This window comes from Chiloscyllium plagiosum, chromosome 5 (assembly GCF_004010195.1).
Source record: "Chiloscyllium plagiosum isolate BGI_BamShark_2017 chromosome 5, ASM401019v2, whole genome shotgun sequence".
Taxonomy (NCBI): Eukaryota; Metazoa; Chordata; class Chondrichthyes; order Orectolobiformes; family Hemiscylliidae; genus Chiloscyllium; species Chiloscyllium plagiosum.
Genome location: NC_057714.1, coordinates 118,584,678 through 118,600,472, shown reverse-complemented (window position 1 = coordinate 118,600,472; position 15,795 = coordinate 118,584,678). Strand labels below are relative to the sequence as shown.

General features: G+C 43.4%; 1 protein-coding gene across 1 annotated transcript in view; it reads right to left on the bottom strand.

The window, feature by feature from the left end:
- LOC122550340 (actin cytoskeleton-regulatory complex protein pan1-like) overlaps positions 1 to 15,795 on the bottom strand; it is a 152,304-nt gene that overhangs the window by 102,605 nt on the left and 33,904 nt on the right. Inside the window, exons 8-11 of the mRNA XM_043691068.1 lie at positions 12,798 to 12,827; positions 7,718 to 7,756; positions 3,526 to 3,561; positions 3,313 to 3,393 (exon numbers count right to left, since the gene is read on the bottom strand). Of these exons, the coding sequence (XP_043547003.1) occupies positions 3,313 to 3,393; positions 3,526 to 3,561; positions 7,718 to 7,756; positions 12,798 to 12,827 (186 nt within the window). The remainder of the gene's footprint in view (positions 1 to 3,312; positions 3,394 to 3,525; positions 3,562 to 7,717; positions 7,757 to 12,797; positions 12,828 to 15,795) is intronic.

The window sequence follows — 15,795 nt, the reverse complement described above, 5'->3', positions numbered from 1 at the left end:
GTTTAATGTGGATAAATGTATTGTTATCCACTTTGGTGGCAAGAACAGGAAGGCAGATTACCACCTAAGTGGAATCAATTTAGGTAAAGGGGCAGTACAGAGAGATTTGGGTGTTCTTGTACACCAGTCAATGAAGGTAAGCATGCAGGTACAGCAGGTAGTGCAGAAGGCTAATAGCATGCTGGCCTTCATAACAAGAGGAATTGAGTATAGAAGCGAAGAGGTTCTTCTGCAGCTGTACAGGGCCCTGGTGAGTCCACACCTGGAGTACTGTGTGCAGTTCTGGTCTCCAAATTTGAGAAAAGACATTCTGGCTATTGAGGGAGTGCAGCGTAGGTTCACGAGGTCAATTCCTGGAATGACAGGATTACCTTACACTGAAAGACTGAAGCGACTGGGCTTGTATACCCTTGAGTTTCAAAGATTGAGACGTGTAAGATTATGAAAGGATTAGACACTCTGGCAGTAGGAAACATTTCCACTGATGGGTGAGTACCGAACCAGAGGACACAGCTTAAAAATACAGGGTAGACCATTTACGACAGAGCTCAGGAGAAACTTCTTCACCCAGAGAGTGGTGGCTGTGTGGAATGCTCTGCCCCAGAGGGCAGTGGAGGCCCACTCTCTGGATTCATTTAAGAAGGAGTTGGATAGAGCTCTCAAAGATAGTGGAATCAAGGGTTATGGAGATAAGGCAGGAACAGGATACTGATTAGGAATGATCAGCCATGATTATATTAAATGGCGGTGCAGGCTCGAAGGGCTGCATGGCCTACTCCTGCACCTATTGTCTATTGTCTATTGTCTAGGAGTTGGGATATCATGTTACTGCCGAACATGACATTGGTAAGGTTATACTTGGAATACTGCGTACAATACTGGTTGCCCTGCTGTAGGAAGGATATTATTAAACTGGAAAGGGTACAAGGATCTTATCAAGACTGGAGGATTTGTGTGAGAAGGAGAGGCTCAACAGGCTGGGAAATGTTTTTTCCCTGGAGTGTACGAAGCTGAGGGGTGACCTTGTAGAGCTTTATAAAATCATGAGGTGGCATGGATAGGATAAATAGACCAGGTTTTTCCACAGGGTAGGGGACTACAAAACTAGATGGCACAGGGTTAAGGTGAGAGAGAAAAGATCTAAAAGGGACCTGAGGGGTCCATACAGGGTGGCGCTTATATGGAACAGGTTGCCAGAGGACATAGTAGAGACGGGTTCAACCTAATGGAAGGATGTTGTGAAACTTGAAAGAGTTCATAAAAGATTTACAAGGATGTTGCCAGGGTTGGAGGATCTGAGGTATAGGTTGAATAGGCTGGAGCTGTTTACCCTGGAGCTTTAGAGGCTGAGGGTTGACCTTTTAGAGGTTTATAAAATCATGAGGGGCATGAACAGGATAAATAGACAAGGTCTTTTCCCTGGGGGTGGGAGAGTCCAAAACTAGAGGTTTAGGGTGAGAGGGAAAAGATATAAACGAGACCTAAAGGTTAACTTTTTCACGCAGAAGGTGGTGCGTGTATGGAATGGGCTGCCAGAGGAAGTGGTGGAGACTGGTACAATTACAATATTTAAAATACATCTGGATGGATATATGAGTAGGAAGGGTTTAGAGGGATATGGGCCAAGTGCTGGCAAATGGAACTGGATTAATCTAGGGTATCTGAACTGCATGGCGGAGTTGGACCAAAGGGTCAGTTTCCGTGCTTGACATCTCCATGCTCTATGATTCTAAAAGCCATTTGGACAGGTACATTGATAGGAAAGGTTGAACAGGATATGGGCAAATGCAGGCAAATGAGAGTAGTTCAGTTTAGGAAACCTGGTGAGCATGGATGAGTTGGGCTGAATGGTCTGTTTCCATGCTGTACAACTCTATGACTCTAAGAGGTTACAAGTTGTGGTTGAATAAATTTCTGGTGCTGATGGCCCAAGGCATCTCATGTATTTACCCTTTTTGAGCTGGTGGATCCATTCTAAATCTATCCTCTAAAGCATGAATGGTAGTGTCATGCAATAAGAGAGACAACAACCTCAAAGTGAACATGGGAAGTTTGCATCTGTGACAGGTGGATTGATAAAAGTGAAGTCAAATAGGATTTACCTTCTTGTTGATTGCCTCACTACCCTCTGTGGACCAAGTTGGGCATATTGTCCTTCAGGAATTGACCAGTTTGGCCATTTGTGGTGCTTCTCAGCCACTATTCATGACGTGCACTGAGGTCTCCCACCAAGAATATGCTCTCTAACCCTGTTAGCCTCAGTGCCGCCAAGCTTAACATGGAGGTAAACATGAAGGTATGCTGATTTGTTGATATAGGGTGGCCAGTAGGGGTTAATCAGCAAAGGGCCTCTTGCTTCCACTCAACATGATGCCCTCAGAACTAGTGAGATCCAATGTCAATGTTGCGTTGCAAGATGGCAGCAGAGTAGCACTCTCCAGCCGGAGCTCCTCTGCTTTGCCAGTTCCTTTTCCTTTCCTTTCTTCCCTTTTCTGTAGTTCCTCTCCCATCCCCGGCACCCCTAACTTGTAGCTTCTTAAACATCCCTGGAAAGAATGGAGGAGGTGAGCCCCAGTCGTCTGGGCCCTGGGCCAACCTGGGAGTCAAGACCTGGAGGCAGGCCAGGGGCCGCAGCCTGGCACAGGGGGCAGACCATGCTGGCACGGGAAGCTAATCCCACAGGCGAGTCAAGGACCAGGGCCTGCCGCGGGAAACAGACTGAGTCCAGGTCAGCCTTGGGAGACAAATCCTGGAGGTGTGTTGCGAGGCAGAGGCACTTTAATTCTCCCAAAGGAGCACCTGGTCTCTCTCAAAGTATCCCTGGGTCATACACAAAGGGACACTTTAGGTTTCTAAAAGGGTGACCCGGATATCCACAATACTCCACAAAATTCAGACTTGTTTCCACCAGGTTTAATGTGTGTATCTTGTACTTTAGACACCAAAATTACACTGGCATGGAGGCAGATGCCTCCATGTGATATGTGTACTCAAAATGCTACTCAGTTCTACTGGCACACATTGAAATGGTATGTGCTCTGTTTGGATGTGGAACTCCCAATTTTTGCCACATCTGTAATTTTGCTACGATGGACAGGCTGTTTGCTGTAATAAAAATCCAGGACTTCATTTTAAATAATGATGTGACATTAAACCCACTTAACACTTGCCCTTGATTTATTTTTAGATTGTGTCTCTAATATTTACTGGCACACCATTTCTTAATGTTGCACAATAGCAGAACAAGCATCGATCTCGAAAAGGCCTACATTTCTCATTACCACTCTAGCTAAAATTCTAGATGGAACGTACCAGGTTCTGGAGGAGGAGGTGGTGGTGGTGGTGGTGGTGGTGTTGCTGCTGCTGCTTCTGCGGCTGCTGGTTGACATGGTGCTGCAGACAGACAAGAACAATCCATGAGCATTGAAAACACTGAACCAAACAGATCAAGCTGAGTGCTGAATAATATTTTAAAGTTACAAGTGACCTCTGTTTGTCATTTTTTCTTCCTTAAATTGAACTTACCCTCTCTTGCTTTTGCAGCTTCTTCTTCAATTTTCACTGCAGACAGGGAACAGAAACAATCAGCTCACATGAACTACAGACAAGAAGTACAAGTAAAATGAAATTCATGTCAATAATTATTATGAGTGTCCTGTACTTTAAGTCTCCCTCATATTTCACCCAAATGGCCCATCCTTCATGTTCCAATGAACTCATCTGTCTCTCTGTCCAGCTCAGCACCGTCCCCGTGACCTGTCCTACCTGCTTATCTTCCTTTCCACAATCCACTCCACCCTCCTCTCTGACCTCTCACCTCCATCCCCACCCCATTCACTCATTGTACTCTTTGCTACCTTCCTCCACCGTCCTCTCTGACCTATCACCTCCATCCCCACCTCCATTCACCTATTGTACTCTATGCTATTTTCTCTCCACCCCTACCCCCCTCTCATTTATCTCTCCACTCTGCAGGCGCCCTGCCTCTATTCCTGATAAGGGCTTTTGCCCGAAACGTCAATTTTCCTGCTCCTCGGATGCTGCCTGACTTGCTGTGCTTTTCCAGCACCACTCTAATCTAGACTCTAGTTTCCAGCACCTGCAGTCCTTGTTTTTATCTCTGTTTCAGAAGCCAAATGGCTTACTGCAAAATTCCAAAATACTTCATTTTCATTACAGGTCAGTCCTGGAGCAAGGGGAACAAAAGGCCACTTTCTGACAATAACGCTCAGCAAAATATTTATCATCAGCCATAAGATACAGGAGCAGAATTAGGCCATTCTGCTCATCAACTCTGCTCCACCACTCGATCATGATTGATATGTTTCTCAAACCGATTCTCCTACGTTCTACCATAACCCTTGATCCCCTTACTAATCAATGAGTTATTTAACTCTGACTTAGAGACACTCAATCTTTAGCCTCCACAGACTTCCATGGCAATGAGTTCCACAGATTCACCACAGCACCCTCACAGCAAGTTTTCCATGATGGTGGAGGTGCTGAAAAGTGTGAGTAACTTAGCAACGGTGATGGGTTCTGGAGCCACCTGGCAAGGCCATCAGGCAGAATGTAGCATTTTTATTGGGAGGAGGGGGGAGCGAAGTAGAAGTGCTTGAATTAAGTACTAAATTAAGTACCACAAGTACTAAATCTCTGTATGACGACTTGGCCAAGTGGAGGAGGGTATGTGCCCACCAGCGTGAAGGTCAGGGAATTGAACCATGATCTCTAAATAAAACTCCACACCCCTTAGTGGGCGGCACGGTGGCACAGTGGTTAGCACTGCTGCCTCACAGTGCCAGAGACCCGGGTTCAATTCCGGCCTCAGGCGACTGACTGTGTGGAGTTTGCACATTCTTCCCATGTCTGTGGGTACTCCGGTTTCCTCCCACAGTGCAAAAATGTGCAGGTTAGGTGAATTGGCCATGCTAAATTGCCCGTAGTATTAGGTGAAGGGGTAGATGTAGGGGAATGGGTCTGGGTGGGTTGCACTTCAGCGGGTCAGTGCAGACTTGTTGGGCTGAGGGGCCTGTTTCCACACTGTAAGTAATCCAATCATTTCGTATATAGCCCTTAATCAGAGAAGTAACAAATTAGATTGCCCCTGAAATTGAAAGGACCATAATAATATTGGCACCATTCTTTCTAATTCATGTGGGTATCACTTGTAAAGCCACTATTTGTCCATCCCTAATTGCCCTTGAAAAGGTGGGTTCCCAGGGCCATTTCATAATCACCCTTGAATGTGGACTCACCTGCAGGCCAGCCCAGGTAAGAGTGGATTTCCTTCTCTACAAGATACTAGTGAAACTGCATGGTTTTTTATTAAAAAATCAGTTATAGTAGATTTGGAATGATGTCATTAAACTGTCTCAGCCATCCACAAAGTAGAACTGAAACGACTCAATTAAGTAAAAATTTGAAGAGTTAATATAGGAGTGATGTTTCCCTAAGATTGAGTATCTGTAAAGGATATCATTGGGAAACAGGTTGAAACTTTCTTTTGCTGTTGGGTGAAGATCTTTACAGTCTTACCTTGATATATCATTTTGTTTATTTTTATTTTCTTCACTTTTTTAAGGAATATTTTGCAGTCTGATGTGCATATGTTCACTGACAAATGACAACCAATAGCAAAAAATGATACTAAAAACTAAACAATTGCGGAAGCTGGAAATCAGAAACAAAAACAAATTGCTCTGTAGTTCTGGCAGCATCCATTGGGAGAAAGCAGAGTTCACATTTTGGGTCCAGTGACTCTTCTTCAGAACTTCAGCTGTTCTGAAGAAAGGTCACTGGACCTGAAACATCTGGATATAAGACAGATGTATTGTGATGAAGGTTATTACACAGATTTGACTTTTGAAATGGTGACTAGTGGAGCTCTCCAGGTGTCACAGTTGGGACCGCAACTATTCATATTATATAATAACAATCTGGACAAAGGAACTGAGTGCATTGTTGCTAAGTTTGCAGATAACAGAAAGGTAGATGGAGGACAGGTAGCATTGAGGAAGCAGGAAGATTACAGAAGGTCTTGGACAGGCTAAGAGAGTCAACAAAGAAGTGACAGGTGGAATACAGTGTGAGACAATGTGAGATTATGTATTTTGGTCAGAAGAACGAAGGTGTAGGTTAACATAGGATAGTGAAGAAGGCATTTAGTATGCTTGCCTTTATTGGTCAGAGTATTCAGTATGGGAGTTGGGAGGTCATGTTGTGGCTTTACAGGACATTGGTTAGGCCACTTTTGGAATATTGTGTGCAATTCTGGTCTCCCTCCTATTGAAAGGATGTTGTGAAACTTGAAAGGGTTCAGGAAAGATTTACAAGAATGTTGCCAGGGTTGGAGCATTTGAGCTATAAGGAAAAGTTGAATAGGCTGGATCTGTTTTCCCTGGAGCATCGGAGGCTGAGGGGTGACATTATAGAGGTTTATAAAATCATGACAGTCATGAATAGGATAAATAGGCTCATCTCAGGATGTGGAAGAAGTTTGGAAGGCTCAGAGTGTACTATCCTCATTGTCATTCCCTCAAGAACACATAGTAGACAGAGACTTAGGATATCCTGGGACACCACAACAGAATTATGTCATCTGGTAGAGCAGATTTGTGTTCTGAACAATAGTGGTTATCCCATCACAGTGGCTGTCAAGATGATTTGTGCACTTAGGTTTCAATATAATAGGAACAAGCTAAAATTTCCACATTTTGTAGCCAGTACACAATGGGCATTGACAACCCCTGTTGCCACAGAGTACAAGTTCAGTTTTGGATGCATCAGCCAGTCTACTTAAAGTACTGGCCATAGAAAGCAGGCCCCAATTTAAGAAGAATCCAATTAGGAGGCATTTGGATCGATCACAATAAAACAAGTTTCTTCAGCTTGATGATATATTGTGTTCCCAAACATTCTTCAATATTATTGAAGGATGTAATAAAAGCTGAAAGGTGGACATGGTATTTATGAAGTGCTCAGGTTTAGACCAGAAGATTAGGGAGCAGAATTAGGCCATTTAGGCCATCAAGTCTGCTCTGCTATTTAAACATGGCTGATGTGTTTCTCAACGCCATTCTCCTATCTTCTCCATGTAACCCGTGATCCCTTTACCAATCAAGAAGCTATCTCTTAGTTAAAAATCACACAACACCAGGTTATAGTCCAACAGGTTTAATTGGAAGCACACTAACTTTCGGCGCGACGCTCCCATCGCTCCGAAAGCTAGTGTGCTTCCAATTAAACCTGTTGGACTATAACCTGGTGTTGTGTGATTTTTAACTTTGTACACCCCAGTCCAACACCGGCATCTCCAAATCATGATCTTTGTCTTAAATACACTCAATGACTTGCTCCCCACAGCCTTCAATAGCAATGAGTTCCACAGATTAACCACTCTCTGGCCAAAGAAATTCTTTCTCATCTCTGTTCCAAAGGGTCACGCCCCCACTCTGAGGCTATGCCCTCGGATCCTAGTTTCTCCTAATGTATGGAACTATCTTCTCCATGTCCACTCTATCCAGGCCTCACAGTAATCTTTAAGTTTCAATGATCACTATCCCATGCTTCATGAATTCAAGTCAGACTTTTCTTATTCTGTGACATATTTCTTCACAACAATATTTGAAACATCTGTAACATTTTTCAGTAGCATTTTTGGAGAATAAATTTGTCACATTTCAACTGATTTCACCTTTCTCTCAACAAAACTTACAGTTTCGAACCAAACGTTGCTCTTCCCGTTTCAAGAACTCTGTTGATGAGAACATAAGTCAATAAGTGACATTTAAGAGCAAAGTAATGCAGTTGCTGGAAATATAAAACCAAAGATAAAATGCTAAAAATAATCAGCAGGACTGGCATTATCTGTGGAGAGAGGAATCAACAGAGTTAATGCTTAGGGTTGATCACACATTCTTCAGAATCCAAGGATGGGTCACTGACCGGAAACATTTGTCTGTTTTTTTTCAGTAAGCAGGAATTGTGAAATTTCCCCACTCCCGACACTTATTTCAGGAGAGACTGCCGTGAACCGCTGGCTTATCTTTCCAGGGATCGGGGCGCATGACAAATTCAGGCCCATAAAACCCAAACAATTGTCGGAGGCAACCTGAGAGGCTGCTGAGTTTTGAGGCAGTTTTTTAATCGGCCTGCCTCGGTTCACTTGGATATTGTCTCGGTTGTTTCCTCTCGTTTCAGGCCGTCAATCCTTCACAGTCCAACCCTATTCACTGGCTTCCCATTCCCTATCTATGCCAACCTAGTGCCAACACATGCACACTGTTCTTCTCAAAAGCCCCTCGTAGCCCCTTTTCCAACTTAGTGCTGAATTGTGCTAACCCATGACACTCCAGACATCACCCTTTGCCCTTACCCCTCTCTATAATCTCACCAAGTATCGACTTGGGGTTAATCTCAGGACCCATGCTGAAGTGAAATAAAATACACTCAGAGTCACAGAGTCAGAGAGATGTACAGAGAGAAACACACCCTTCAGTCCAACTCGTCCATGCCGACCAGATAGCCCAACCTAATCTAGTCCCATTTGCCAGCACTTGGCCCATATCCCTCTAAACCCATCCTATGCATAATACCCATCCAAATGCTTTTTAAATGTTGCACTGGCTTCCACCACTTTCTCTGGCAACTCATTCCACATATGCACCACCTTCTGCATGAAAAAGTAGCTCCTTAGATCTCTTTTATACCTTTCCCCTCTCCACTTATTTCAGGAGAGACTGCCGTGAACCGCTGGCTTATCTTTCCAGGGATCGGGGCGCATGACAAATTCAGGCCCATAAAACCCAAACAATTGTCGGAGGCAACCTGAGAGGCTGCTGAGTTTTGAGGCAGTTTTTTAATCGGCCTGCCTCGGTTCACTTGGATATTGTCTCGGTTGTTTCCTCTCGTTTCAGGCCGTCAATCCTTCACAGTCCAACCCTATTCACTGGCCTCCCATTCCCTATCTATGCCAACCTAGTGCCAACACATGCACACTGTTCTTCTCAATAGCCCCTCGTAGCCCCTTTTCCAACTTAGTGCTGAATTGTGCTAACCCATGACACCCCAGACATCACTCTTTGCCCTTACCCCTCTCTATAATCTCACCAAGTATCGACCTGGGGTTAATCTCAGGACCCAAGCTGAAGTGAAATAAAATACACTCAGAGTCACAGAGTCAGAGAGATGTACAGAGAGAAACACACCCTTCAGTCCAATTCGTCCATGCCGACCAGATAGCCCAACCTAATCTAGTCCCATTTGCCAGCACTTGGCCCATATCCCTCTAAACCCATCCTATGCATAATACCCATCCAAATGCTTTTTAAATGTTGCACTGGCTTCCACCACTTTCTCTGGCAACTCATTCCACATATGCACCACCTTCTGCATGAAAAAGTAGCTCCTTAGATCTCTTTTATACCTTTCCCCTCTCACCCTAAACCTATGCCCTCTAGTTCTGGACTCCCCCACCCCAGGAAAAAGACCTTGTCTATTTATCCTATTCATGCCCCTCATTATTTTATAAACCTCTATGAGGTCACCCCTCAGCCTCCGATGATCCAGGGAAAACAGCCCCAGCCTATTCAGCCTCTCCCTACAGCTCAAATCCGCCAACTCTGGTAAGATCCATGTAAATCTTATCTGAACCTTTGACGTTTCATGACATCCTTCCAATAGGAAGGGGACCAGAATTGCACGCAATATTCCAAAAGTGGCCTAACCAACATCCTGAACAGCGAGAACTTGACCTCCCAACTTCTATACTCAATGATCTGGCGAATAAAGGACAGCATATAAAAATCCTTATTCACTCTCCTATCTATCTGCGACCACTTTCAAGGAGCTATAAATCTGCACTCCAAGGTCTCTTTGTTCAGCAACACTCCCTAGAACCTTACCAGTAAATGTATAAGTCCTGCTAAGATGTGCTTTCCCAAAATGCAGCATCTTGCATTTATCTAAATTAAACTCCATCTGCCACTTCTCAGCCCATTGGCCCATCCCGTTGTAATCTGAGGTAACCTTCTTCGCTGTCCACTACACCTCTAATATTGGTGTCATCTGCAAACTTACTAACTATACCTCCTCTGATCATATCCAAATCATTTATATAAATGATGAAAAGTAGTGGACACAGCACTGATCCTTTTGGCACTCCATTGGTCACAGGCCTCCAGTCTGAAAAACAACCCTCCACCTCGCATCTCTGTCTTCTACCAATTCTGTATCCAAATGGTGAGTTCTCCTTGTATTCCATGAGATCTAACCTTGGTAACCAGTTTCCCATGGGGAACCTTGTCAAATGCCTCACCAAAGTCCATACAGATCACATCCACCGCTCTGCCCTCATCAATCCTCTTTGTTACGTTTTCAAAAAACTCAATCAAGTTCATGAGACATGATTTCCCACACACAAAGCCATGTTGACTATCCCTAATCAGTCCTTGCCTTTCCTCAGCATTCCCTCCAACAACTTGCCCACCATTAGTGTCAGGCTCAAAGATCTATAGTTCCCTGACTTGTCCTTACCACCTTTATTAAATAATGATACCATGTTAGCCAACCTCCAGTCTTCTGGTACCTCACCTGTGATATCGATGATACAAACATCCGAGCAAGGGGCCCAGCAATCACTTCCCTAGCTTCCAACAGAGTTCTAGGGTACACCTGATCAGGTCCTAGGGATTTACCCACCTTTATGCATTTCAGGATATCTAGCCTCTGTAATATGGACATTTTTCAAGATTCATCTATTTCCCCACATTCTATATCTTCCATATCCTTTTCTACAGTAAATACTAATACAAAAATACTCATTTAGTATCTCCCCATCTCCTGAGGCTCCACACAAAGGCCGCCTTGCTGATCTTTGAGGGGCCCTATTCGTTCCCTAGTTAACCCTTTGTCCTTAATGTATTTGTAAAAGCCTTTTAGGGTTAAATCCTTACTCATTTGCCAAAGCTATCTCATGTCCTCTTTTTGCCCTCCTGATTTCTCTCTGAAGTATACTCCTACTTCCTTTATACTCTTCTAAGGATTCACTCGATCCTTACTGTCTATACCTGACATATGCTTCCTTCTTTTTCTGAACCAAAACCTCAATTTCTCTAGTCATCCAGCATTCCCTACACCTACCAGCCTTTCCTTCCACCCTAACAAGAATACACTGTCTCTGGACTCTCATCTCATTTCTGAAGACTTCCCATTTTCCAGGCATCCCTTTCCCTGCGATCATCTGCTCCCAATCAGCTTTTGAACGTTCTTGCCTAAAATATTCTTGTACACTCTTAACAAATTCCTCTCCATCTAAAACCTTGACACTATGGCAGTCCCAAACTATGTTTGGAAAGTTAAAATCTACCACCACCCTATTATTCTTACAAATAACTGAAATCTTCTCACAAATTTGTTTCTCAATTTCCTGCTGACTATTAGGGGGTCTATAATAAAATCCAATTAGATGATCATCCCTTTCTTATTTCTCAGTTCCACCCAAATAACTTGTCTGGATGTACTTCGGGAAAATCCTCCTTAAATAAAGCTGTAATGCTGTCCCTTATTAAAAATGCCATTCCCACTCCTCTCTTGCCTCCCTTTCTATCCTTCCTATAGCATTTGATTCCAGGAACATTAAGCTGCCAGTCCTGCCCATCCCTGAGCCACATTTCTGTGATTGCTATGATATCCCAGTCACATGTTCCTAATCAGGCCTGAAGTTCATCTGCTTTCCCTGTTAGGCCTCTTGCATTGAAATAAAAGCAGTTTAATTTATCATTCCTACCTTGTTCTCTGCTTTGTTCCTGCCTGCCCTGACTGTTTGACTCGCTTCTGTTCTCAACTGTACCAGCCTCCAATTGATCTCTTTCCTCACTACCTCCCTGGGTCCCACCCCTTCCTCCTCCTTACTAGTTTAAATCCTCCCTAGCAGGTCTAGCAAATCTCCCTGCCAGTATAATAGTCCCCTTCCAATTCAGGTGCAATCCATCCTTCTTGTGCAGTCACTTCTACCCCAGAAGGGATTCCAATGATCCGAAAATGTGAATCCTTATCCCATACACCAGCTCTTCAGCCACGTATTCAGCTGCTCTGTCCTCCTTTTCCTATCCTCACAAGCTCATAGCACCGGGAGCATACTTCTAGTCATTGGTAATGCTACTTTGACAGCACTTAGTGTTCTGTCAACAAACTGCCTTTGAAACTTCTGGAACAGACCTTTTCAACTCTCTGAAGCATTGGCATACAAATTTTAAAGGGCTGGCCATTAAATAGCTTTTGATTATTTGCGTTTTTTGCAACACTCTCAGACATAGACAGGCAGCTTTAAAAGATAAGAAATTAAATGGTTGGCCATTTAAATAGCTTAACAGCTGCACATAACTTATTTATGCTTATAAAACTACCCTATAATTTAGTGAAAAGGTGATCATTATGAACTCAGTGACTGAATTCAAATGACCCTGTGCAGTTTGAGCTTCCCATATATGGGAGTCAGATCCCACCCTGCACCCCATCCTTGGTGAAATGACACCCGCCAAATACAGGAGGGGGTTTAACAGGCCTGAGGTCCACCCGCCATATTGGATCTATGACCAAGTCTCCGTAATCCATGACTTATCCAAAAGGATCTCTCCAATCCTGGGTAGTCATATGGATGACTGAAGAAATGTCTGACTTATTTTATAGTTTTGCAATTTTTTTAGCACAAGCTCATACAGATGATCTGCAACTAAACGTGTCCATTAACTACTTCTGTATTTCAAATAAATTTTGCTTTTTTTCCTTTGTCTTACCTTTTTCAAATTCTGAAGCAACCATCTTCTCTGTTCATGTGAAAGAAAAATCCTCAGTTAAAGACAAATTGTTAAAGACAAATGTTAAAGAGTAACAGTAAAGTTCCTGTCAGCTGCATCAAGACCATCATTTTTATTTACACTCCCAGGCTCTTCTGATTTTTCACTTCTTTTCTCTTTATCCTGCCTCCATCCATTTCTCTTATCATTATAATTCCTTGCATTTTTCACTCTTGGATATTGTGTTTTCATAAATCACATCATTGCTCCTCAACCTTCCTACCTCGACCACTGCCTTCCCAGACTTCATTCCCTCTTAAATAGACTACACCTCTGTTGGAATCTTCTGACAAGTCCAATAAGGTTCACATTGCTGCTTGCTTACAAGCTCGAGTTAGCCCTGTGGATTCTGCCAATTAATGGATCAGCCATCACCAGCTCTCTCCACACCTACCTCCAGAATGATAAAAACACCTTGACAATTATTGTCAGCAATCAGTCACTAACTACTACGATTGTCCACAGAGAAAATTCCATGTCAGGTCATGGGTTCTCTGGGTCCATGCATGGTTTATAAGCCCAATCCTAGAGCCAGATCTCTGCCCACACTGGGAATTGGAAGCGATCCTTGTCTTTGAGATCGTAAGCATTTCTTTATCCAGTTCCTTTTCCATTCTTATAGATTCATAAAGTCATAAATTCACACAGTGTAGAAGAAGCCCTTTGGACTATCGAGTCTGCACCGACATAACTCCCACCAAAAGTGTGCTAATTCCAATTTCTTGCACATGTCCCATATCTTTGCATGTTATAATATCTGTAGTACTCATCCAAATATCTTTTAAAGGTTGTAAAAATTCCAGACTCCACTACCTTCCCAGGTAGTTCATTCCAGATCCCCACTACCTGCTGAATGAAAACATTTTCCCAAATCCGCTCTGAATCCCCTGCCCCTTACCCTAAAACCATTGCTCTCTTGCAATTGACCCTTTAACCAAGAGGAACAGCTGCTCTCTATTCACCCTGTCCATACCCCTCACAATTTTATATGCCTCAATCATGCTCTCTCCCACCCCTAGCCAGTCTTCTCTGCTCTAAAAACAATCCAACCTTACCTAGTCTTTCCTTCTCGCTCAATTTATCCATCCCAGGCAACATTCTGGTGAACCTCCTCTGTACCGTCTCTAGTGGTAACACATCCTTCCAGTAGTGAGGTGACCAGAACTACACACAGTACTCCAGCTGTGGCCCGACCAAGGCTTTGTACAATTCCAACAAAAATATCCCTGATCTTAGACTTCATGCCATGACTGATGAAAGTAAATGTGCCATATGCTTCGTAACTGTCCTCTTCATGTGCTCTGCTGACTTCAGGAATCTGTGAATAATTACCCCAAGATCCCTTTATTCTTCTGAGCTACCCAGTATCCTGCCATTCACTAAATACTTGCTCATTTTGTTTCTTCTTCTTCCCAACTGCATCACCTCACAACCTTCAGGGTTAACTACCATCTGCCACTAGTCTGCCCTTCTGAAATCTCATCTTTGTCTGCCTGTAACCTACAACCATCTTCTTCACTATTCATCGATCTACCACTTTTGGTGCCGCTGCAAATTTGCTTCACATTTCTCCCAATTGTCATCAATATCATTTATGTATGTAACAAATAATAAGGGGCCAAGTACTGATCCCGATGGTACACTGCTGGACACTGGCCAGCATTTGATAAGATTCCTCACAGTAGGCTATTGCACAAAATTCGGAGGCATAGGATTGAGGGTAATTTAGCAGTTTGGATCAGACGTTGGCTAGCTGAAAGAAGACAGAGGGTGGTGTTTTATTGAAAATGTTCATCCTGGAGTTTAGTTAATAGTGGCGTACCGCAAGGATCTGTTTTGAGGCCACTGCTGTTTGTCATTTTTATAAATGACCTGGATGAGGGTGTACAAGAATGGGTTAGTAAATTTGCGGATGACACCAAGGTTGATGGAGTTGTGGAAAGGTGCTAAAGGATATTACAGGTTACAGAGGGACATAGATAAGCTGCAGAGCTGGGCTGAGAGGAAAAGTATGAGGTGGCTCACTTTTGAAGGAGCAAAAAGAATAAAGAGTACTGGGTTAAATGGTAAGGTTCTTGGTAGTGTAGATGAGCAGAAGGATCTTAGTGGCCATGTACACAGATCCTTGAAAGTTGCCATCCAGGTTGATAGAGTTGTTAAGAAGGCATACAGTATGTTAGCTTTTATTGGTAGAGGGATTGAGTTTCAGAGTCATGAGGTCATGCTATAGCTGTACAAAACTCTGGTGCAGCCACACTTGGAGTATTGCGTATAGTTCTGGTCTCTGCATTTTCGGAAGAATATGGAAGCTTTGGAAAGGGTTCAGAGGAGATTTACTACGATGTTGCCTGGTATGGAGGGAAGGTCTTATGAGGTCTTACTTTTCTTCAGTATTTACTCAGGAACAGGGCATTGTCGTCGATGTGAATACTGAGACACAAATAAGTAGAATGGATGGCTTTGAGGTATGAAGAGAAGAGGTGTTGGAAATCCTGGAAAAGGTGAAAATAGATAAGTCCCCTGGGCCTGATGGCATTTATCCTAGGATTCGCTGGGAAGCAAGGGAGGAGATTGCAGAGCCAATTGCCTTGATTTTAATGTCCTCTTTGTCTACAGGAGTAGTCCCAGAAGACTGGAGGATAGCAAAGGTGGTTCCCTTGTTCAAAAAGGGGAGTAGGGATAACCCTAGTAACTATAGGCCGGTGAGTCTCACTTCTGTTGTGGGCAAAGTCTTAGAGAGAATTGTAAGGGATAGGATTTATGAACATCTGGATAGGAATAATGTGATCAAGGATAGTCAGCATGGTTTTGTGAAGGGCAGGTCGTGCCTCACAAACCTTATCTTTGAGAAGGTGACTAAGGAGGTGAACGAGGGGAAAGCGGTAGATGTGGTATATATGGATTTTAGTAAGGCGTTTGACAAGGTTCCCCATGGTAG